Source organism: Scomber japonicus, chromosome 19 (assembly GCF_027409825.1).
Source record: "Scomber japonicus isolate fScoJap1 chromosome 19, fScoJap1.pri, whole genome shotgun sequence".
Classification (NCBI taxonomy): domain Eukaryota; kingdom Metazoa; phylum Chordata; class Actinopteri; order Scombriformes; family Scombridae; genus Scomber; species Scomber japonicus.
In genome coordinates, this window is record NC_070596.1 from 19,591,462 (window position 1) to 19,615,333 (window position 23,872).

General features: G+C 39.0%; 2 protein-coding genes across 2 annotated transcripts in view; both read right to left on the reverse strand.

The window, feature by feature from the left end:
- Positions 1-5,621: 5,621 nt before the first annotated feature.
- nop14 (NOP14 nucleolar protein homolog (yeast)) lies at positions 5,622-16,221 on the reverse strand. The gene is made up of 19 exons (XM_053339975.1): positions 16,087-16,221; positions 15,115-15,297; positions 13,383-13,517; positions 12,977-13,118; positions 12,641-12,786; positions 12,385-12,513; positions 12,147-12,269; positions 11,853-11,984; positions 11,421-11,754; positions 11,132-11,262; positions 10,934-11,019; positions 10,691-10,826; positions 10,400-10,501; positions 9,559-9,712; positions 9,276-9,435; positions 6,632-6,779; positions 6,399-6,517; positions 6,160-6,315; positions 5,622-6,067 (listed from the first exon to the last, which is right to left on the reverse strand). The coding sequence occupies exons 2-19, from the start codon at positions 15,295-15,297 to the stop codon at positions 5,971-5,973; spliced, it is 2,613 nt and encodes an 870-aa protein (XP_053195950.1). The 5' UTR covers positions 16,087-16,221; the 3' UTR covers positions 5,622-5,970.
- A 1,348-nt stretch (positions 16,222-17,569) lies between these two features.
- The window catches only part of add1 (adducin 1 (alpha)), a 28,395-nt gene continuing 22,092 nt past the window's right edge, over positions 17,570-23,872 (reverse strand). The window contains exons 14-15 of the mRNA XM_053339656.1: positions 23,724-23,816; positions 17,570-19,996 (exon numbers count right to left, since the gene is read on the reverse strand). Of these exons, the coding sequence (XP_053195631.1) occupies positions 19,716-19,996; positions 23,724-23,816 (374 nt within the window). The 3' untranslated portion in view covers positions 17,570-19,715. The remainder of the gene's footprint in view (positions 19,997-23,723; positions 23,817-23,872) is intronic.

Consider the following 23,872-nt stretch of genomic DNA (forward strand, 5'->3'; position numbering starts at 1 on the left):
GCTGATTGAGAGCTTCACAATCAAAGATCAATGACCTAAAACATTCCATGTCGCTCTGCCAAGTCCCATCGTGCCTCGTTTTGGTCCTTTATGAAGTCTGTGCCCAACGTCCCTCTGTGTGTGTGTGTGTGTGTGTGTGTGGTTTATCCCGTTTGTGCTGTTACGTATGTCCGTGCGGCAGTATCTGTGTAAATGTCAGTCAAAGAGAGGTGTTGTGTGATCGTGTGTATTCATGTGTGTGTGTGTCTGCGTGTGCCTTTTGCACATCAGTGAAAGGGACCTCAGGTGTGCGTCGTACGTGTGTGACCAGCTGTCATTTACAGTGACTCCCTCCCACTGAGAATGCCACCTGGCCAGTGTGTGTGTGTGTGTGTGTGTGTGTGTGTGTGTGTGTTTACTGTTAACCGTGTGGCTATGTCAATAATTCAAACAAGGAAATATACCACAATTTACCACTTAAAGCACCTAAGTGTCTCTATAAAAATGACCAATTTACAGTGACCTGTTTGAAATGGAAGCATAATGATATTCTCTATTTTTGTCTGTATACTGTTTTTTGCGGTGGACTATAAAGTGCTGAGCTATTTGTGCATTCATATTGTATTTTTTAAGTTATCACTGCTAAAACAAATGTATCTCATATTGAATGGACTTTTGAAAATCAAGAGCATGTAAAACAATTCAGCGTAACAGCTGTGGTATGGATTTATTTGGATTAAATGTTGAATAAAATATGTAAAAAGTGTGTAAATTGAAGTGTTGTTCATTTATCTGTACTATATGTTTGCACGTGGGGCTAATGATGTAAAATGATGTTTAATACAAATAAATGGTTTGTGTTTAAAAAGATAAAAAGTTATAAATGCTTAGATCAAAGTCCCTGTGAGAGAATATAGAGATTATACAAATGTGTGAACATTTATAAGATATCAGTGGGATTTAAAGATCTAATAATGTGCAAATAAAGTCTCCTCAAATACAGAAAGACCTTTTTCCAGTCAAATAGGAATATATGCAAAAAACATACATGCCTTCTACTATTTATACTCAAATATAAACTTTCTAAACATAAAATTTGGCCATGATATTAACAGTTATGCCAAACTGTATTTAGGTAAATGTGTGAAAACATTTGAAAAAGTGATATCAGTGTAGAGAAATGTGAGTTAGCAATTGTGAAAATAACAAAACACAAAAACTGTGATATTACAAGGGACTTTACATCATTAAAACCAAATCATTACAAGTGCAGATTAAGACAATATTAAAATTGTCACAGTCATATATATTCCCTCTTATTATTATTTCCCTTTATGAGAAAGTAGGACTAGTAACAGCCAGCAATCTGTGTGTGTGTGTGTGTGTGTGTGTGTGTGTGTGTGTGTGTGTGCGTGTGTGTGTGTGTGTGTTTGACTTAAGTCACCTTCAGGGACACACACCAGACTAAAGATCTGTTTAATTGGGAATGGCTTGCGCAATTAGGGACAAAAGCTGTCTCTCCAATTGCTAAAATGCTGATTTTTGGATCAGTGGTTAAGGTTATAGTATGGGTAAATCTCCAGGAAATGAATGTTAGTCTATGTAAATACCCGAAAAGTGACGTACGTAAACCTGTGTGTGTGTGTGTGTGTGTGTGTGTGTGTGTGTGTGTGTTGTCAGCTATTTGGTAAACAATCATCTGGGAGACAATAGAGGACAACATGTTTTCATGCACCAATAACAGGTTGCTGTTTTAAGGATTTCAATGTCTGCCAAGGATTTTAGTGATATAAGGATGCATGATTAGATGTGCTGTTATTACTGGTACATTTTCATCAGTGGAAAACATGCTGCCTGTAGCCAGTGAACCAATCAATGTGTTATTACAACAGAGCGTGCTGGCCTTGACTGTGAGCTGTACCTAGCTGTCCAGCAGTGGCAGCACATTGGTATAGAGTGTGTTTCGTAACAAATGTCGGCCCTTGCAACCAAGTCTTCCAAGATCCTTCCTCTGCGAGACAGTTCTGCTCTATTAACACCGATAGCACCAAATGCATCAACAGCCTGTTGCTGAAAGGCGTCCCAATTTTGTCCCCGCATCTCACTGCCTCTGTGATAACATCCCTCTACAGCTGCAGTACATCTTTTTTGACTTTTTTTAGAGTGTGAGAAATCCTTGAAAAATGAGCCAAGTTTGCTAAATAAGGGTACAAAAAACCTCCCCTCACAACAGTTAACTAAAGCTTTATTTCTTGCTGATGTAAACAGGCCTTCATTAAGTCTGAGTACACATAAAGGTCAGTACTCCCAAGAAAACAGAATGAGTCATTTAATTCTCGTCCCATTCTCAGAAATAGATAAACAGAAACACATATTATTATTTAGTGTGTAAGTGGTGGAATTAAAGGTCCTGTGAAAGACAAAGAATGAGGAAAAATGACCCGTGCTGTGAACGCTGTCTCAGCTGTTGTGTGCACTGTCACAGAAATAAAAACGAAAATGACTGAACATGAATTATGCCAGGAGATCTCATCAGCCAGGGAGTTTAACTATTACTTCGATAGGTAATATTTCAATTAAATGAATAAAAGTTATTAATAAATAGTCAGTTTATATTGTAACTGCAACTGTGGAAAATTAGCTGTGGACAAGTCGCTTTGTAGTTTCCTGGTGTCATTTGGGGGGAAAAAGATACTTCCATGTGTGAGAGATTTTCACCAGTTGTCATACTGCACTGGTAACCAACTTCTGATCCTTCAGTATTGAACAGAATAAGTTACTAAACATGTTCACCGATATAATGTATGAAATAATGCTATTTAGAGGTAGCGTGTGGCAGAAGCAACACAAATCTACTGATGGTCTTCTGAGATTCATTTAATTGAATCGATTAAAAAAAAATTTGTAGTAGCCTAAGGAAACAGTGGAGTGCACAAATGTTTAAATTCTAAAAAGGAATGTAGTATAAAAACTGTAGTATGTATCTGAAACCATAGTTATTATTCAAAGAAGGTATGAGGTTCAGGTTAGGACAATAAAACTGAGTGCAACAACCAGCTCTTGGACTCTGTTAGCTGTACATTTTTGGAGAGTAAAATCCAAGATTTCTACCTCAGGAATGAGTATCTTAAAAAGAATCAGACCTCAATATTATCAAGTTTTGTCTGAGAGGTGAGCCAAAAGTGTAACACCCTGGTACAAAAAGGCCAAGCTGTTACATAAGGATGCCAAAAGAACTGTATTGATCCACATTTAAAATATGTATAAAACCTGCAGGAATTTCAATTCTGCCTCAGACACTCTTTGAGGTTCCATAAAACACTCAGACTGATAAGATACACCAACAGAAAAGTAAAGAAACAAATCCAGAAAGACCAGGCACTCCAGCAAAGGAATGCTTCTCTACGAGCTGAGCTCAAAGCTTTGCAGAGCGACTACAAGACACACCCTGTAGTCATCAACAAGGAGTATGAGCTGAAATTCAATCATTATATTAAAAGGAGCAGCTGATATCAAGTGAGGATACCTTGAAGAAGTTGAGGTTAGGAGGTAAGGAGAAGTGGAGGTGATCCTGAGAAAATTTTGTCAATATGTCGACGATGCCACAATGTGAGACCAAACTGGACATGGCTTTACACGTGCAGGAACCACCAGGACCTGTTCCACATCAAGCTGAAGCTGAGATTACCACCTGCAGGGAGGAGAGGGGGCATGCAAATATCACAGTAGCTGCGACAGTTAAGTATATTTAAAATAAAATACTGAAGTTGTTGCAAAAAAAGTGTAGTAAAATCAGAATCTTATGTCCTCTCTTTTTCTTCTAACCACCATAAATTGAATGGTAGTACTAGCAGGTGTAAATGTCACTCTAGGCTGCAGAGACCTTTAAATTCAAAGTGGTGCTATTTTATTGCTGTATAAACCTTTTCCTGTTGTATCCCTGCAAACAATCACATATCTTTCTTTTAGCACAACAGAACAAACCTCAACCAGCTCTTCTTGCTCTTCCTGCCAGACTAGTCAAACCATAACTCCTCTAGACTGTACCAACACAACCACTGAGTCTGTTTGTTTGAATATCTCCATGTTGATCAAGTCATGAAATGGGCGCTCAATCTTTCAGACAATCAACCTGACTCCATTCCTGAAATTAACCTTTACCCGTAACCTGTATATCTAGATATTATTTTTTGTTATGAAATCACTTAAAACTTAACATATTATGATGATATTCTGTTTTCCTGACAAGTTTGTCAATACATTTTGTAAAAAGACCAAAACCAAAAATGTTGTCTTATCTGATTTTTATCTATCCTATCTGTGCCGCTAATGCCTGATAAAGCACTATAAATACTCTGCTAGCACTATAAGCTTACATTTTGGCATTTAGACTGTCGCCATCTTGTATTTTTTGAGCCGCAAGTGATTAGAGGTGACCACATTTGGACGAGAGTGAGGTGCTGACCCTAATGCTAGCTGCTAGCTTCATTCGCACGGCACATTGACAGTCTATGGTTAACTACAATAATGCTAAAGCTAATTGTCTCCAGTGAAAAACAGGCTTAAAACCATTGAAACTAGGATGCACTTACTGGAAAAACTTAACATCCGACTCCTTTGAGTGTCTTTTAGTACAACCAAATGTTGGTGTTGTCTGACCTCAATGAAGGTCGGACACCACCTGACGATATCTGTTCCTGACCGAAGCCAACCAAAACATTGGTAACAAAAAATGCACTCAGTAGTGTATATCTCAAGTTGAACAAGACTTTTTAGGTGACCGAAATTTAATGAACTGAAAGCACACTAAAAAAGTGACGGCAACACCTGTAAATCTAATGTTCTGCCATATTTGCATTGTCGCCATGGTAGTGACTTTCCAAGCACAACGTACCCATGACTTAAAGCATACCTGTTTTATAATCAAATTTTAATTAAATGGGACCATAATTTACAAATTGAACATTATACTGTATTGAAGAAGACTTAAAACTAGCGATTGAGACCATAACCCAGTAGGAAATTTAGTGATAATAAATCAAGTGAGAAAGAGGGTCATTTTCTCTTCTTCTTGGAGCCCACAGCCCCATTTCCAAGTCCTGTTTGAATTACAATTTGAAGCTACAGTGAACAGCTATTACAAGAAATGACCTAGTTGTAAAAAGAAAAAAGAAAGATGCATTTGCGATCAGTTTTTAAAGATCTTCATTAGAAACCAATGGTTGTTGTCTTCTGGGATTTATTGAGTAAGTCACTTGGTAGGAAGTAGCTGGTAATCAGCAGGACTTTTGTAATAAAATATGCCACTGCCACTGTAATCACAACATACTACATATAACCCCACAACTAAAACATTGTCCTTACTGTCACTCAAGCTTGACTACACCCACGCCACTGCATTCCTTCGGCTAGAAAGTGAATCTACAACACTCAGATCTTCTCCATATGACCACTACCACTACTCTTTAATTCAGCCCAAAATATAACCCAATAACTATCTTTCCTCCCACATCTATCATGCTATCTTTCAACAAGCCCGTGGCTTCTGGCTTCACCCTGTGTAAAACAGCCACAAGTAACCTTGCCCTTACTGTGCTGAGTTTAACTGGAAAAACATGTTGACAGAAAAAAATAAATTGTATTTGAGCACATTTTATTGATGGACTCTGTGAGGGAAAAAAGGAGATTGCAAACCAAATATTCACTGCTGTGTAGACTGACACTTCCAACAGCAGTATCTGACTGTCAAACGCCTACATCAGAGTGTTTGACAACTTGATGTGCACTGCTGACAGCTATTTCTAAAACAGTATAAAATGTGTGCTGTGAGAAGGAAGTTGAATTTATACTGTCTCATGATAAAAAATAAAGTACAAAAACAAACATCAACAAATTTCAACCTTGTTCGGGTTCTTATCCGCAGCTGAATGAGAAAAGTCTCTTTAACAGAGAACAGATAATGGAGAGAATCAATGATGAAGTGTCTGTATTTCACTTCCTCTTCCTCCTCTTCAGGGCCTTCCACTCTCCCTCCTGAGTGGCCAAACTGCCAAAGAGCTCCTTTACTTTCCTCTTTCTCTCTGCATCTCTGAAACGCAGAACATGTCAAATGTTAGAGGCTGTAACAAAACACAAAAAATTATGGATCACTTCCACATAGACGGTGCATTTTATCCGGACCTGTTCATAACTTCGTTGAGTTTCTCTCTGGCCAAGAAGCGTGAGTCCTTCCTGATCTCCCTCAGAGCTCCCTTGAATTCCTTCTTGAATTTGTGTTGCAATCGCTCCTTCTCTCTCTCTTCTTTTGTGCTGCCACGTTTCTTTCCATAGTCCAATCTGACAAATGTTAAAGACACTAATTAGACACAACCAAGGAAATAGTGAAAAACAGCCTTTGCTTCTGCTGGGTTGCCACTTACACTTCAACAATCTTGGGTGTGAGTAGCTTCAGAGGAATGGGTTTCTTCTTCTCAAAAACCAACCGACTGTGAGTCACAGGAGCACTGCTGATGGCCTCCACGATCTCACTGTGAAGCTCCTGGAAAAAAAAACAACAATCTCAATTAAGGAGAAACAGGAAATAACATCCATAAGACAGAAATATACACACTGGGAGAGGGTTTAAATATATCAAACTCTCTTTGGCACCAACCTTTAATGGCTCTGGTAATGTTTGAGCTGTGAGATGTTTTGATAGCAGCGTTCTGATTGACTCAAAGATGTGTGTGAATGATGTGAGGTCTTTGTAGAGCAGGCAGCATCGCTTCACCAGGTCCAGGCAGGTAGACAGACACATCAACCTGTGGAGAGATACATACACACAGATGAACACTCCACATGTTATAGTTAGCTATTTATCCAATGGTTATTAGCATTCCCACATGATAGTCATAGCAACCCTTAATATAACAGCTTGCTGAAAACGTGTTCATGTATAACTTGGTAACTATAAATGGAGTTAGATGTAGAGAAATGAAGTATATAAAACCATGCATACTATCTAGCAACTAGCAAGTACTGCTCACACAAAGATCCTACAAGGCTCTTGCATGGCTCGTAAGTAATGCTGGTTGTTTTATTTGTCTGGTGCATGCACACATGGCTGCACATACACACATGTGAGGCATCACACTATTCCACTGATCTACAGGTGGCTATAACACAACAATTGAACCAGTGCAGGATTTAAAGCACTTGACAGAATCAGCTCTGCAAATGTTTCATGAAGAACGAAATGGATTCAATATATTTGTTAGATAGCAAGGATACACACAATGTGCTCTGATGAGTCAATGTAAACATAACTTTTGAATATATACAAGAATACTCCACAGGTCGCCTTTAACACACGAGGAAATGAGCTCATATAGGTTGCAAATCTGGACATATATTTCACTCCAATAAAATCTATTTGTTTCTATTTCTAAATTGATCTTTGTATAGTCTTGGATTCATTTTTGTCTCAAGAATATGAGTATGGTATATTAATAGTGATCTGCTGACAGCTGACATTGTGTTTTGATTAGTGGGTGTTGCTTCAGTGACCGACACTCTCCCCAGATATCAACCATAGTGAGCATTTGAATGTAGGAAAGACGGTTCACAGCAAAACTGTGTAACCATCCAGTTTGCAGGTGCTGGCCGACAGAATCATCCTGCTGCACATGTATCCATCCTGTAGAATCCATGACAAATTCACATATCTGTATCTAGATATTTATGGTTACTGAGAACTGATTACTCTACTAGTTCAAGGTTTTATATGCAAAAATGTTATTATTCATCTTTACACATTTTAACACTTTCACTTTGATGCAGTATACACTCACTCCTGCCCTTCTCTACTGAACTATGCAGCGTCACTGAGTCAGTAATTACCAAGGCTATGACACTCTTCACATACACACAGCTGCTGGTGTGAATGTGCCATTGTCAGGCCTAAAGGACTGCAGAAATTAGAATATGACTGGACACCCAGGTGTGATGAGTGGCCGTCACATGCAACACTGTGTTCATAACAGTGTGGAGGAAACCGTGCTGGATCAGGCCCTGGAGGCTGAGTGTTTTAAAGCTGATTTACTGGGTGGGTGTTCAGGGTCGCAGTGAGATTGAGTCTGAGTCATTATGAATTAACAGCTCTAGAGAAATAAAACCTTTGAAATACTGTATGACTGTATTACCACTTTGAAAACAATAGATTGGATGAATTAGTGTATTGTAGCTGGTGATAACAGACAAAAGATGCTTAATGATTTTGAATGTATAAGCTTTGTAACTGATATGGCATGTAAATGATTCAAATGGGGATGATGTATGAAGTATTTTTACACAAATAGAGCCAGTAAATGAAAATCACATCATTTACTCTCCAATATAACCATGTGTGAGTCACACTGTTTATGGCATGTTAGGAGTATTAATTTTAGTTAAGTACAAATGAAAATGTATATTCTTGCAAACGGTGCACAATCGTGGTCCGCTGAAGCCCGTCTGCAAGCTTTGCTTTGTGCCCACACACCAGCTGCTGTGTGAAACTGTGCTGGCGACTCATCAGAATCACATGACTGAATGTATCAGCTCTGAGCCACACAGTCTATACAGGTAAACACAGTCGGATGGTTTCTTAGCTTTCAATATGGATACAATGGTGGCCATTAATGAAAACGCTAATTTTTTTCCTTTTTATAAGATGGTGTAAAGCTACTTGTTGAAAGGAGAGATCTGTATGAGTGCAAGTATGCGTGCTTCCAGTTCTGTTGTCAGTTTTATTTTTGCAAAAGAACAAATGAGCTTGTCTTTTATTCACTTCAATAAAAGTTAATTAATCTGTCAACTTCCTTTCTAGTCATTTTATTTCATTTTTTTGGGAGGTATTTTTCTTGTCCAAACTGAATTTGAGAAGCTGTTTGAATACAAAACATTTTCTCACACTTTATTTCCCTCCTCTTCTTCCTGCTGTGTCTATAATTGTCTCCAGGCAACAGTCCACTCCTTTTATTAAATGGTATTGTGTATACCTACTTCTGAATGGCCAGTTCTGAGTTCTTTCTGATTACCAAGTCATAATATACAACAAGTCTGGGTACACCTGTGGAGGGGTTTGGCTTTTTTTTCTATTTAAAAAAAAAAAAAATCATTTGTTACAATGAACATATAAAGAAAATATAAAATCAAGTTTGACATATCTAAAGCGAGCTAAATGCTGTATGTAGGTGGTGTAATAATGTGGCAGCATTTCAATAAAGAAATGACATAAATGCTATTGTATTGTATCACCAGCTTCTTTTCATTCCTACCTGTGGTGATCTCTGTCGAGGTCACTTTTCAGTTCAAGGTGTTGTGTGTAAGACAGCGGCAGGCTCTTCTTGCTCCAGCTCTTGGAGGACTCTGAGTCTGACAACACCAGCAGATCATTGTACTTCCCTGTTGACCTAAATGGTGGCACCACAGAGAGTCCTGCAACAGAATATTCAAGTCTGAGGTCAAGTATTTGTTTTTACCTTATGAATGCTGGCACCAATATATGCATGATCTGTTGAAATGTGTATATTTTGGGTGTGTTGTATGTTGTGCAATTACCTAGAGAGGTCTTGTCTTGCACGGCCAGGTGTAGCGTTCCAGCCAGGAAGTTGATGAGCTCAGGCAGGAAGCGCTTTGAAAAAGAGACGTACTCTACTGCCAGACAGCACAGGACCAAACCTGATGTTACGTCTTGTAATGATCTCACTGGACACTGTAAATCGTGTAGAAAAACAAAATCAGGAACAATTATGGCATCAGTGCTAAAATGTGAACATTTGTTTCTCAAGTGAAAATATTTGAAAATTATCTTTTGGTATTTAAAAGGGAAATTTCGCCACATTTTATGAGGACGTTCAACTAGTGTTAATGGTAAATATAGCCAACTAAAGCAATAAATTCCTTATTGAATTTACTTAAAGAAAGCTGAATTTTCCTGCTCACAGAGCCATGCCAATAGTGCCTACATGTACCAGAATGCATTGCATACAAGCTTCTCACACCCAACCACTAAACCCAATCTAGCTCAAAATAATATAGCTTAATATCCAAGTCAGCCAAAACACTGTAAATTGTATCCTCGTCCATAACATCCTCTACACTCATCTTTTGTGATGCCATTTTTGCTGTTGGAAATGTAACTAGTTTGTAATACAAGGAAACCAGAATATGAGAATAAGAAAGTCTTGTTTTTGAGGGGCACCTAGAGCACGCTCCCAGGCTAATAGCCGTAGTTCTTCCTTTCCCCCAACTATGTTATTGTAAACATCAATGACGCTGGTGCTGGAGGAATAACAGAGTTTACAGCTGCACCCCAGAGACAGAGAGAAAATTCACACTATATCCCTATTTCAGATTGCTAGAGATAAGGTTGAGAATAGGCGAAATAGGCTGTGTGTACCTTGGTGAGACCCTGGCTGATGTACAGTAGTGCTGGAGTTGTGACTGGGTGTCTGAAGTCTGAGGTAGGAAACAGCAATGCCGTCACCTTCAGGTAAATCAGCTAAAAAACACACAAAAAGACATTCACATTTAATGCCAAGACCATCTGTCAAACTAAGCAAATTGTAAATGAAACATTTTAAGCTGAAGACAGAACTGAATCAGGTCTGTAAATTCACATACATACTCTAATAAATCTATGTAAAACCTGTTGAATATCTTAATAGCATTCACAGCAAATAATCCATACCATATCTAGTGGTGGGAAAGCAGCATGCCCTTTGACCTCCAGCACCTCCTCCATGCTATGAGCAGAATCTGCAATGGTGCTCTGCATGGCCTTACAGGCTGCTTCTGGAAACATCTGACACAGACCGTACAATTCTCTAGAGAAAAAAAAAAGAAAAGCAGTGCAGGAATGAATAAATAGTTTCAAATACTAAATATCTGAATCAGAGAGAAAACTTGATGGAAAGCCACTGTTTGAACTCACGGTATGAGCTTATCTATGGTGGTGAGTTCAGGTGGAGTCCTGGTGGCCAGTTCTCCGATGTACTCTAACAGAAAGCCAAAGAGTTTCTGAAACCCCCCCAGAAATAACACATTATCAGTATGAACAGCTCTAAACACAAATAAAACACAAAGGTACAGCACTGATTTACAGAAAGGGGCAGCCTGGTAAATATTATACCTGCAGTTTCAGTTTGTTGCCTACAGCCAAACCAGGGTGGTTGCATTTCTGAGTCCTGGCCACAATGAGGCGCTGGTTGTCAGGGGTGTGTCCATGGAGCAAATCTGTGAGATCGCTGTAGCTCTCTGGAGCTAAGAGAGGAAGAAACAGAATATAAGTAAAGCAGATATGTCTAAAAAAAAAAAAAAAAATCAGGATCAAAAGTAAGCTCAAATGGAAAACTCAGGCTTTTTTGTGTTTTTTTAAATCAAATTCTGACCTTTACATCTCAATATTTGTGTGTAGTTACCAGTAAATGTGTATGGGAGCTCTGCTTTAGCTGCATCCTGCTGAGCCTTTATCTCCTCTTTGGTCAGAGTCTTCTTCGCTTTGGCGCTGGTCTCCTTTTCTTCCTGTTGTCTCTCTTCATCCTCACTGTCTTGCTCTGACTCCAAGTCTGAGTGGCCATCTTCTTCTTCTTCGTCACTGCTGCCCTCCTCTTCCTCATCCCCTTCCTCCTCTTCTTCTTCTTCTTCATCCCCGTCTTCCTCCTCTTCCTCTGATTCCTCCTCATCAGCCTCTCCCTCTTCGCCATCTTCATCCTTTTCTTCCTCAGAGTCCTCTCCAATGTTCCATTTTCCGTCCTAGACATAGAAAAGTTAAAGTTTTATATAAACTACAATGTGAAGACTATTCCTGAGAAAATACATTTTTAACACACAAAGTGTATATAGTCTCACACCTGATAAGACAGGGTCTTCTTATCGTCATCGTCAAGGATGAAGCCATCATTGAGGTCATCAGCAGACATGTAGGTTGGTTTCTGTGCGCTGTCGTCTACTTCATCTCCCATCATCCTCCTCAGACGGTCAGCCTGGAGAAAGCACAGAGCACAAGAAATGTACTGTCACACAGAGGTTTAAAACACCTTCAAACAAAGACTGAATGTGACAATGAGAAGATGCCATCCAACTTGAAATAAAAAGACTCATCATCTATGATTAACAAGAGGCAAAGATCTGCACTGTGAACACACCTCAAGTTTCTGCAGCTTCTCCCTCTCCTCTCTGGCGAGCTCCTCTGGGGTTTTCATCTTCTCAGAGGGCTGAGCCTTCATCTCGAAGCCGAGCTCTCTCACCATCATGTCATATTGTTCCAGCTGCAACACATGAAGAGGAAGCGGAGAGAAAACATCAGGGTCCGTCAAAAAACAAAAACAAAAACACCCAATGGAGAATGAAAAACATTTCACTGATTGATTGGTCTATTCCCACCTTGGGTTTCTCATCTGGTTTGTCAGCTTTGGGCGTCTTCTTCACCATCAGAGCCTGGATGCTCTTCCAGTCCTGATCCAGCTTCTCAGTCAGCTCCTGCGCCTCCTCTTTCTGCACCTGTCGTTCCCGCTGTGAAAGAACCAAAAAGTTAACCATATGATCTACAAGATAACATCTCTAGAATATTATTAAAATCACCTGTCAATAAAAGGCCAACAGCCTTGTAAGTAATAGACAGACAGTTCAGGACACTTACCTTTTCCTGCTTAGACTTCTGGATGAGCTCTTCAATGAGTTCCTGCCGGGACTTGGCCCTGTGGCTTCCTTCCTCCTCTTGCTCCCCCCCTGTCTTCTTTCTGAGGAGGCCCCCTCCTCCTCCGAAATGGGAGGCAGTCAGCTCAGCTAGGTGAGAAAGTGGAAGTGTGATTATTATGTACCAGCTCTGTCATCTACAGTATGACCTATCATGACATAAGACTTGCAATCATAAAACCACAACAAAAAAGCAACCAATTTCGGGTTTAAAAATGACCATTTGCTTTAGAGAAAGTGTCTGTATGAAGAAACATTCATTAACTCTATTTATACTCACCCGACAAAAGACCTTTCTCTTCTGATTCATCATCGCTGTTCACGAGGTCGTTGAATTTCTCCATTTCAGCCAATGACTGGCCATAATGAGTCAGCTCCTCCTCCTCGTTCAGGTTGTACACATCCTTCTTATCATGGACACGCTGAAAGGTATATGTTTGAATAGTACATCATTTGCATATTATAATGCAATACAATAAGAAATGTTATTTGCTTTACTCAGGAGTATCAGATGAAGCTACAGAAATATGTCAGAAATATGTCAAAGCAGGTACAAACAGGGTCTTAAATGGTGACATTAACTGACTGGAAGGTTGAATGGTAATTGAAAGGTAATGTGAATGTGGGGATCTGATGTCCGGTGTGACAGTTCAGGTAATACAAATGCATTATATTACTTCACTCACCTGCCTCTCCATTGCAAACCTCTTTAGGATTTTGTCTTCTGGTGCCATCTTGGTGTCATACTCTCCAAATCGTTTGTCAATTAATTTGTTGGACTTGTTTTTGTGTTTGTATTCCTTCAGGAGGGTTTCTTTTCTCTACATATAAAACAAAAATCAAGAATTGCATTTTATGTTAACACACAAACACACACACAGAGCAAAAAGCTTGACTTATGGCCAAGAGGCTACAAAACATATCAGTTATTTACTGGAGATTTAGACAAGACTGCTTAACTGATGACTCAATTTGATCTGATAAGCAGCAAAAATCACATGCATACATACAAATACATAAACCACAAGTAAAAAATATAGTAAACCATCTATTGCGTCTATATGCTTCTATTTAGCTCCATTATCAGGGTGCTGTCCTTATAAAGAGCCCAATTCTTCCTGCAGAAACTCCCTCTGCTTCTCTCAGCATGACACTGTGAGCACCAGCCTTCACAGCACAGATAGTGTTAAATGGATGATGAGCTGTGACCCATGACTGCCAGATACAGTGTTACAGCAGAAGAGGGTTTTTTTTTTAAATTTCATATAACCACAGAATATTTTGTACTTTATTCAGAGTCTTTGTCCCTTCTCTTTATTCTGCCCACACTGACATTTTCCACTCCTATGACTTCTATTTGCTGCAGTTCCCCAGGTGTTTGGTCATTGTTTGTTTTTAATATATGTACCCAGGAGGACTCCAATGAAAGCAGTCCTGTTACTGAGGGGATTATAATGGTGAAATAAAGTGGGCTGAATCAGGTAATTAACAGTTTCTTTATAGTCCCAAATGATGCAGCCTATTGTGCCCTTGAGTACAAAATACCTAAAACACTTCCTGAGATCTACGTCACCTAATAACTTCTCTGCAATCTGTGTTCTGCAGCCTGTTGGACTGAATTTATTGTACGCTTCAACACACACACACACACACACAACAAAAAACCTCAATAAAAATGTCAGTGAGCTTGACTGCTTTCTGACATCACTGCATGTACAATACAACTGCATTAAGTATTTCTTACAAAGAGACAAACCATCTAGTATAATTTCAATTGTAGAACCTGTCATATGGAGTGGGCCAACACCAGTCATTTTGATTAATAATACGAAACTTGTTTTTATGATATTATGCAGTGATAGAGTGTTTTTGGATGGCCCATTATAACCTGTTTCCATTACCTTATAACTGAACGGAAGAATTCGTTTAGTTTGATTTAGTTTATACAACATCAGGACATTGTGGTCCTTGATTTAACTTGATGCATCTTTTCTATATTTAGGAGCCCACACTCTCCAACATCATATTACCAGGACAATTAAAACCCATTTACAACATTACTGCTAGATGCTACTAAACCCCACATATTGGTCCTTTAATGTGCAAAAATACTGTAACTCATTCCAAAAACCTGGCCCCACAAAACCTAAGGGGGCAAATTAGAGAGTACATTTAAAATAAAGTGAGAGACTAATGTAGTTATTAGTGGGAACCTTAATACGGGTTGAGCATGTTAATCTATTTTAGGATGATTGATAAGATAAGATAAGTGAGATCAGGCTATAAACAGTATGTGACCTGACTTGTAGGTAGACTTGCAGAATGGTTCATACTATAGGTAGCAGTTGTACTAAGTTGTATGGTGAAGGTGACAACATGAGACACACATCTACATCTGCTGAGCTTTTGCCTTCTTACCTTATTGATGGCTTTGGATCGAGACACACCTGGCAGACCCACATCGTGCTTCGTTTTCCTCCCCAGAACATCAAATTTCTTCCTGTTGATTTTCACCTCAAAGGGGTTGTTCTTGATCTCAGTGGAGGTCTTGGTCTTGCGGACCTTGTCAGCAAGACTCCTCTTTTTAGGTGCCTTCCCCATCTGTAACAGAGTGGTGGACTGATTAGTTAATTATCGTCACTGAGGTCACAGCAGCTCGGAAAAGCTTTTTGACTCTACCCATGTCTAAGCGATTGCATGAACCCTGTTATCTTTTGAAGCTGTGGTAGCTAAATTGAAAATTATTATCTATTAAATCATATGTATTTATTTGGTATTTAGCTGCATCATATTCTGCTCTGTTATGTTGGACTGTATGCTGTTATCATTTATATATACATTGTGTGTAGATTACTCAGGGATCAATACACAGTTCACTCACTTCTGATAACCATTGACAATCATGCACCTTACTTCTGTAGCAATGTCCATCTGATCTTTGATTCTTTATGTTCTGATTTAGTTTATTTAGTTAGCATTTAATTAAACGTGTTTCTTTTCATTTTACCTCATTGTTGGCTGCTCTAACACCCTGGGATAATAAAACATCTATCTAGTATCTAGTATCTATTAATAAAGTGTCTATTTCTCAATTAATATAGTATATATCTGCCAATCTATAAAGCATCAATCAATCAATCTATGACGTATCTATTAATAAATCTAGTTTGTCTCGAGTTTATGGCTAATATTACTTTGCTTTCCAGGTGCTTTAGGAGGAAATTATAGGCTTTAAAGTGTAACTCTAACAATAACATGTAACTGTAATATAATCTGAAAATAAAACTCCTAGAATGTAATAATAATAAAGATTTAGATGAAGAGTTGCAGCATCAGGAGCAGGACCAGTTTGTAAACAAACCAACACCAACGCTCGCGGGCAGCTTATACCTTTTTTCCGGGTTGATGAGTCGAGTTATCAAATCCAGACGAAAGAAAACATGTGAGAGTCACTCTGTGCCAACTCTGACTTTAATAAATAACACTTTATTCTTTAACTGTCCACGTTGTTTCACCGGGCTGCCATTTGCAGCGTGCGCAGCATGGTGTCAAAGGTTAAAACAAGGAAGCACACATAGCTACTTCCGGTGAGTGTTTCCCTACAGCGACCCCCAGCGGTGAAACCCTGAAATACAGTCTCCATTAAACATACTGGTTTGCCTACACCTGCCAGCACAAATACATGAAAACATTTTTTTATGCCTGTAACCTCTTCTACTCCACCCCTGTTTTGGGGCATGAACCAAAGATTTACTCCAAAATCATTATTGGCCCCTGAGTCACACTGACCAGCTGCATTTACATGATGTCATTCCATAAAAGAAACCTCCCAACGTTTCTTGTGAAAATGTCAAAAACACTTGATAAAGACAGTGTGCAGAAAGTCTCTGGAGTCAGTAAAAACTGAAACACTTTGTCCGCCTAAAATTTAAATGTCTCTTCTGTCTAAATAACTGCCTGAGTGTTTGTGTTTAAAGGTCAAAGACAGTATGGAGCTAGAATACCTGCCTCACATTTGAGGAAGAAAGCACACAGTATAATACTTTTACATTGTTATAAACATGCTCTGATTATAACAAAATCACAAGAAAGGGAGAGACAGATACAACTACTGATGGATGCTGGTGTTCTAGTGGAGCTAATTGTGGTTAATTGTGCAGACAAACCAACATTTTGTCATTTTATGGAAACTGGTTAGATTGGACCCTGGAAGTTTATGATGTTTGATTATAACCAAATATAACCATATAGCAAATGTTTATTATGCCAAGACACTGGATTAACCAGTTTGATCTTTATGAAAGATTTTATTCCCTTCATTGTCTATTTTCATCTGCAATCCACTTGCTCTCTATTGACTGCTGTGAAAGTATTATTGTAGTTGTGGCATGTGTTTATACATTGTGTGTAAAATATTAAAAGTAATATGCATTATTGGTAAAACTTGACCAGTTGGTGTTCATAGCCAATAATAACAGTTTTGTTAGTTGACATTTTTGCTCCACCTTCATCCTTCATGAAGTGATTAATTGGGATGATTCAAAACACCCTGAACCCGAAGAAACACTGAACCTAATAAAACACTGTCTCATAAAAAAGATTTGTCCAAAAGGAAAGGTATACAATGTACTGCATTAAGTACTGCATAAAGTTTAAACTGCTCTATGACTGCCAACAGATGATGCCTTTAAACTTTGAGCCCTGCATATATTATTGTTCCCTGATGAAGCTGACAGCTGAAATGTGTGTTCATAGTCACAACACCCAGAACAAGTTAACTGCTATGGGAAATAAAAAGCTATTGACATGTACACTCTGTCTTATAGTATACCCCTTCATTACTTGTAGAGAATATACATACATGACAATCATAAACAGATTTTAAAGGTAGTGTTTTTATTCATGGTTGTAAAAGAGGCAGGACCATGAGACAGGTGGAAGTATTAAGTCAGTAGATGGTAGAATGATGAGACATTTAATTAGAAGTGGTTCGGACTGAATACAAATCAGCATAACTGTGAGACTAAAAAAAACAACTATGGCTGACTGGGATGAAAACTAAAAAAAAAAAGGACTTCAGTATTGTTATCAGCACACTAAAGCTAAAATAAAATATACTTAAAATAAAAAAGGGGTTATTACAGTTGTTTAAAAGGACAGTACAAGCTTTAAGCACTCTACACATGCAGTCCTCCAGGAGTCAGACATTCTCAGCTTGTATGTAGTGCTCTACATACTGTACACCACCTGTGTGAAACAAAGGCTGGGGTTTATCAAGCATCTTTGATTCATTGGGTTTCCTGTTAGTTTTGCCTTTTAGTTCACCTTTATTTACATAGACTGGTCACCAACCTATAACTAAAACAGGATGAATAAACACATGTTAGGAAGCAATGCATGGAATTGGCCTTGGTATTAATGCCCCGCAACCTGAAGCACAGCTCATCTGCAATCACACACCAGTGACATATAAACAATAACAACAACAACAACAAAAAACAATTGCTTCTCCAGTGTACATTGTGTCTTTACTGTAACTGGAAACAAACAGGTGTTCAGTGATAAAAGTCTATTTGCTCAGAGTGGAGTTTTACACAGGAGAGTCCAGGTTGAGAGTGCAGAAATATGACTGATTGATCATGCAGCTTTGTAACAGTGACATTGTCATTGACATGTTTTGTATCTACTTCTAATGATGCACTGTGTGACTACTAAAAGTAATATGTGCGGTATGAGTTTCCAAACAGTGGTTTTTCTTTTTTTAAAAATGAGGAGGTTCACAGTGCTCTCTCACAGCAAGTAATCATGGCTCAGGAAGTAAAAGGAAAAAAAAAACAAAAAACAATCTCGAACAAAATGAAATATGTAATCTCACATAATATACTGTCTTTCACAAACATAGAGAGAAATCAAGGGGCGAATGCAAAACAAAGCTGAGCTTAAACAAAAAGTGAAAAACTGAATATTTTTGTATACATTCCTTCATACTAAAGACTTAGAGCCAGTAGTGAACACATTATCAACCCTTGGAACAATCAGCCAACACAATGCTTGCTGACGCTTCTCAGGATGACTCACTCTTTGTTGTGAACCATGTCTGACATCAAAAGGCTCAGACAATACCATCTGCAGGTTTGCAGCACTGCAGATAGTTACTCTTCACAAATCCGCTTTGAGAAATATCCAACCAATCATCAGATCATCAAAGAGCTAAAGCACTATTCAATGTACCTGTAAGGCTGTGCCAAATATTTGAGGGTAGAAGACTGAGTTTTTTGAGTATAAAAAAAAGAAGAAGTCAACAAACATCCATATGTGATTTTAGCTCTTATGCAGCGGATTTAATCAAAAATATTGGATGGCGGATACATTAATATGAGCTTCATATGACTGCATCTTCCCAGGGTAAATAATGGACTGAAGATATCCTTCTCCTGGCCTGCTAACATGTAATTACAAGGGTGCACAGCTTCAGAGGTAAAATTAGCTCTATGCAATTTGTAGTCGTCTTAACCACCAGTTAAATGAGAGGGTACAAGCTTTGTTTCCTTTCTGCATTCACTGTTTTGTAAAAGACACTTTGACATATTTCTGATACAATCCCAATACATTCTAGTGGTTACAACTGTTTAGTAATACTCTTCTTTTTCTTTAAAAAAAATGAGGGTGATAAAACCCTAAAGACCTCACATCAAGCATGTGGGCCTGTAGTAATAGACATGCATAAAAGGCCAGATGGAGTGGACAAGACAGGATGCATCACTCACTCACAACTAAAAGCCTCTAATAATGAAAAACCTTTATGCAATCAATCATTTTTACACTGTATATAAAATTGGCACACACTAACGAGGAAAAATAGGTTAATAAGCCAGCGACAAATGATATCAAAACAACAAATAAAGCATAATTGTGTGTAACTGTGGCTTGCTCGAAGGGTGCAATGATAGCAGACAAAAAAGCAAAAATAAAAAAGGAGGCAGAGGCCAGCCTTGAGGACCGATCCAACATTCTCCAATCTAGGACTCTGTCTTTTTTTTGTTTTTCTTTAGGAAGGAAGGAGTGCGGAACTTCTTTTTCTTTTTGGAGGGCGATTTGCTGGGAGACTCATCACCCTCCTGGTCGCCAGCCTCAGCGGCTTCCTCCCCCTCGGCTGCGTCTGCGGTGATAGGGGCAGAGGCGGAGTCTTCGGCAGGAAGTGCTGGAGCGTCGGAGGGGTCGTCGGGCGTTAAATCTGGAAGGGTCTGTCTCAGGGTGGCTGCGTCGCTATCATCCTTATAGGTTTGCTCTGGCAGGGACTCTGGAGAGGAGAAGATGGAGAGTTATTGATCTCAAAGAGCAAACTGACGCATCTGCGCTGCTGAGCTTTCACACAACGGAAGCTGCTACAAATCAAACACTGGATGAGCTGCAAAGTCCATAATCTACTTAAAAAAGTACCCACCTGTCATTGCATGAGTTCACACAAACTAGTGTCTTTAGTAGACAGAGTACAACAACCATGAGACTGATGTATTTAAATCACTTTATATAAACACATACAGATCTTGGCACACTGCAGGGCTCCAATGTCCAATTATAATTTATTGCACTCAAGTGACTTGTGTCTGATGAATAGCAGTAGTGCTTCAAACGTCATCTTAGTGCAATAATTCATGATTAATAAGTGGACACTGGAGCCCTGCGGTATGCTCACTTTCAACCGAGCACCTGCCCTCTTCGGCTTGGATGCATGTGCTTGCTTTTAAATCACTTTATAGACATTTCTGACTGAACTATACACAGAATATGTGCTCCCCAGTTTAAGAAAGCTTTTAAGGACACAAATCTAACATATCCACAAGCTACCATTCCACTAAAAGCCATTCACAAACACACTCTACTAAAATCACACCTTCTCTCAGATCAAAAGCCAAACCAATATGTATCATCATTTCTCTTAAATTACATATAGTAACTTAAGATTTCTTTGATCTTATCTTTTTATCTCTGAGAATGACGACAATCATCTGAAAAATAAGGTTGCTATAATTAATCAGGATTTCTCTTCTCTTTCTGACTGCTATTCTCCTTATTTTCTGGCCTGAGTTGGTACGCTTTATTTTTGTGTTACCTTCATCGAAACAGGGAAATCTTAATGAGTGCAGTTCCCTTGCTCATTTGTACCCTGTGTACAAACAAACACAAAAAGAAGACAAGTCTACAACACAAAAATACAGCAACTTTCAGAGGTTTTAATAAGAAAAACCACACAGGTGAGAGTATGTGATTAATCAGGGTATAAAGGTGAATTAATTAAAAAAGGAGCCAGAAAGTCTTAACCTGTGAGCATTAATCCAGTTGCTGGGAGTATAGACACAAGGGCCCCATCTCGCGGTCGCTGCACAGCGGATGGCGGGCGTGACGCATGTGTCTTTGTTAGTTTCCCCCCGTGCAGTTGTCATTTTCTCGCCCTGCGCCCACGTTGTCTAAATAGCAAATGCACTTGCACCAGTCTGTGCACCTATGGGCGTGTTTGTCTCAAAATGAGGTGTGGTCAGGCGCATTGGTGGCGCGTTGCTACTTTGAGGAAGAGGAAAGCGATTGCACTACTGACCAAAAAAAAAAAAAACAGGTCTAAAGTCACTGGGGCATATGTCACTGTTATTTAAGGGGCGCATCATCAAGAGACCAATATGCTCCTAGATAGGCAGGTGTGCAGCAGCCTAGTTGAATAAACAAGTTTCAGCCATAAGCTAAATATTTTTGCATCATCACTTGTTATTGGTTTAGCTTACACGTTCGCAGCCATCAAAACTCCTTAGTAGGTTTTCAATTTAACTGGAGTCAACTTAAGAAGATAAAAAGTAAGGAGAAACTGAGAACTACGGGGCTAACTAAACAGCTTTTTCCCCCCATAACTAAGATTGAGTGTAGTGCATTCAGAAAATCCTTATATGTTTTTGCTGTTTATATTTAATGTAGAAATGTCAATGGTTGATTGAGTTTGGCTCTTCTTGTAATTATCTTTGAAAAGTTGAGGCGACTGTCTCATCTTTTAAAAATACTCCCAGCAAAAAGAGTTAAAAAGCGATAAGTGTGCCGGTGCTGCATCAGCTAATATAAAACTCCCATCAGTCAGATCAGCATCCACACCGCTCCATCAAGCTCAACACAGTGCAGCCAGGTGCAAAAAACACAACTGCGGTACAGCTCTGTTCAGTATTAACGTTGCTCACATGCAACAGAGACTAGTCGACACCTTTTGTAAAGACCTGAGGAAACACTGCAACATCACATCAGTCTTCAGTTCAGATCTCTCATGTCTGTCAGAGATGAGGCCAAACAACACTGACAGATAAAAATGGAGACTACAACACCACACAGCCAAGCTTCAGGATTCAACCGTCTTTCAAGCTAAACAAACGGCGAGTCTCAGCAAAGCCAACACAGCAGGAAGTTAGCTCCCAAAGCAACACTCAAATAAAGCACTGATGTACCTGGTAATGGACTCTTCTGTAAGACAACACATTTCACACATTTTCAAAACATTACCTGATTTTTTCCCGCATGAGACAACAAATATACAGAGTCATAAAACATTGATAGAATGTGCATTATGTGCAAGAGACGTTGGTTAATTTAAAAGTGAGTCATTGGCAGGAAGAGAAGAAAGGTTATCTAATGTAAAAGGTTTGGTGGGTTGTGAGGTTTACTTCAGGAGCATCCTCCAGTGGGTTTACTGTGACTTTGGGAAATGGGACTTTAATGCATGATATACCTCCAATAGGTTTGTAAGGAAGATGTAGATTGAGATGGCATCAGTATACAGGCCAGAGTCAGAAACCGAATTATATGAGAGGGAGGAGCTCTGAAGTAACCCCCAGCAACACAGAGAAAGAGATTCAGAGAACCGAGTAAAGATCGACAGTCACAAAACCCGGGCCGATGGGTTAGTTCAGATCACACAATAGCTCTACTGCTAAAGCCATGCAGAGAAAAAAAGGGGGAAACACAAGCATGGAGGTGGCAGGTAGAGTAATCAAAGAAGGTGGTGGGGTCAGGTGGAACAGTACGTACTTACTATGGCAACAGGTACTCTTTTGTATTTCCATCTCCTGATTGTAATCGCAGCCACAAAAGAAGAAAAAAAGCACAGGTAGAAACAAATGTCTATGCAGATCAAACCACAAGCACTGTGTTAAATTATAAAAATAAAATAAAAATGTGAAATTAGAGAGAAAAAAAAAAAAAAAAAACACCGGAAGGAAACAATTTAAAAAGAATGGTTGGGAACCATTCTTAGTAAACCCCAAAAAGATGGAGAATGGAAGTGAAGGGGAAAAGGAGATACTGTACAGAGAGACATATGTTATATAACAACATTTCAGGTATTAGATTACACCGGTGCTTAAAGCTACTAATACCCTTCCTCCTTCATGCTAACTTTAAATAACTCACACAAGAAGAAAACTTGTTGTGTATGACTGGAATAATCTCAGTTATCATTGAAATAAAAATGTCTCTCAGCTTATAACTTCCTGCCAGTCCTGGTATCATTGTGAATGATACCTACTGCTGACATACTGTAGGTGTAATCCAATAGTAATAAAGACCAAGAGGGAGCGGAAAAAAAAGAAAGAAAAAAAAAAAGTCTGCACTGGGGTCCATCAATTCATGCTAAATATGCATTTTTTAAAATATAATTTTAATTCAGTATTAAACTCACTATTTTGTCTCTGACATTAAATCTTGAGACTGCAGTAGATTATATAGCCTTTGTAATTTTTCATCTCTTTAACTAATTAAATCTTTAAACCTCTTGGCCTGTTATTACAGAAGACACAGCACAGCACCTGTAGTAGTATTATTAAAAGAGCAAAACATGAGCAGACCCCAAGACAGACAGGCAGATGGATGGGTAGGAGCCTCCGCATTCCTTCTTTAGAGCCTCAAAAAGCCCAAACAACCAGCCAGAGGACTGGAGAAACCCATGCTGAGCCAGGCAGGACTAGGCCGGGCCAGATAATACCATCAGGCCAACCTACCTTCCTCTGCTCTAACCGGGGTGCTGGGGGGCGTGGAGGTGGGTTTCTGGCCTGTAGCTGCCTCTTCCTCAGGCTCTTCTAGTTGCTCTGGTTCTGAAAGAAAATCCGCAGAAATGAAACAGTGAAAAAAAAAACAAAACGACAAATAT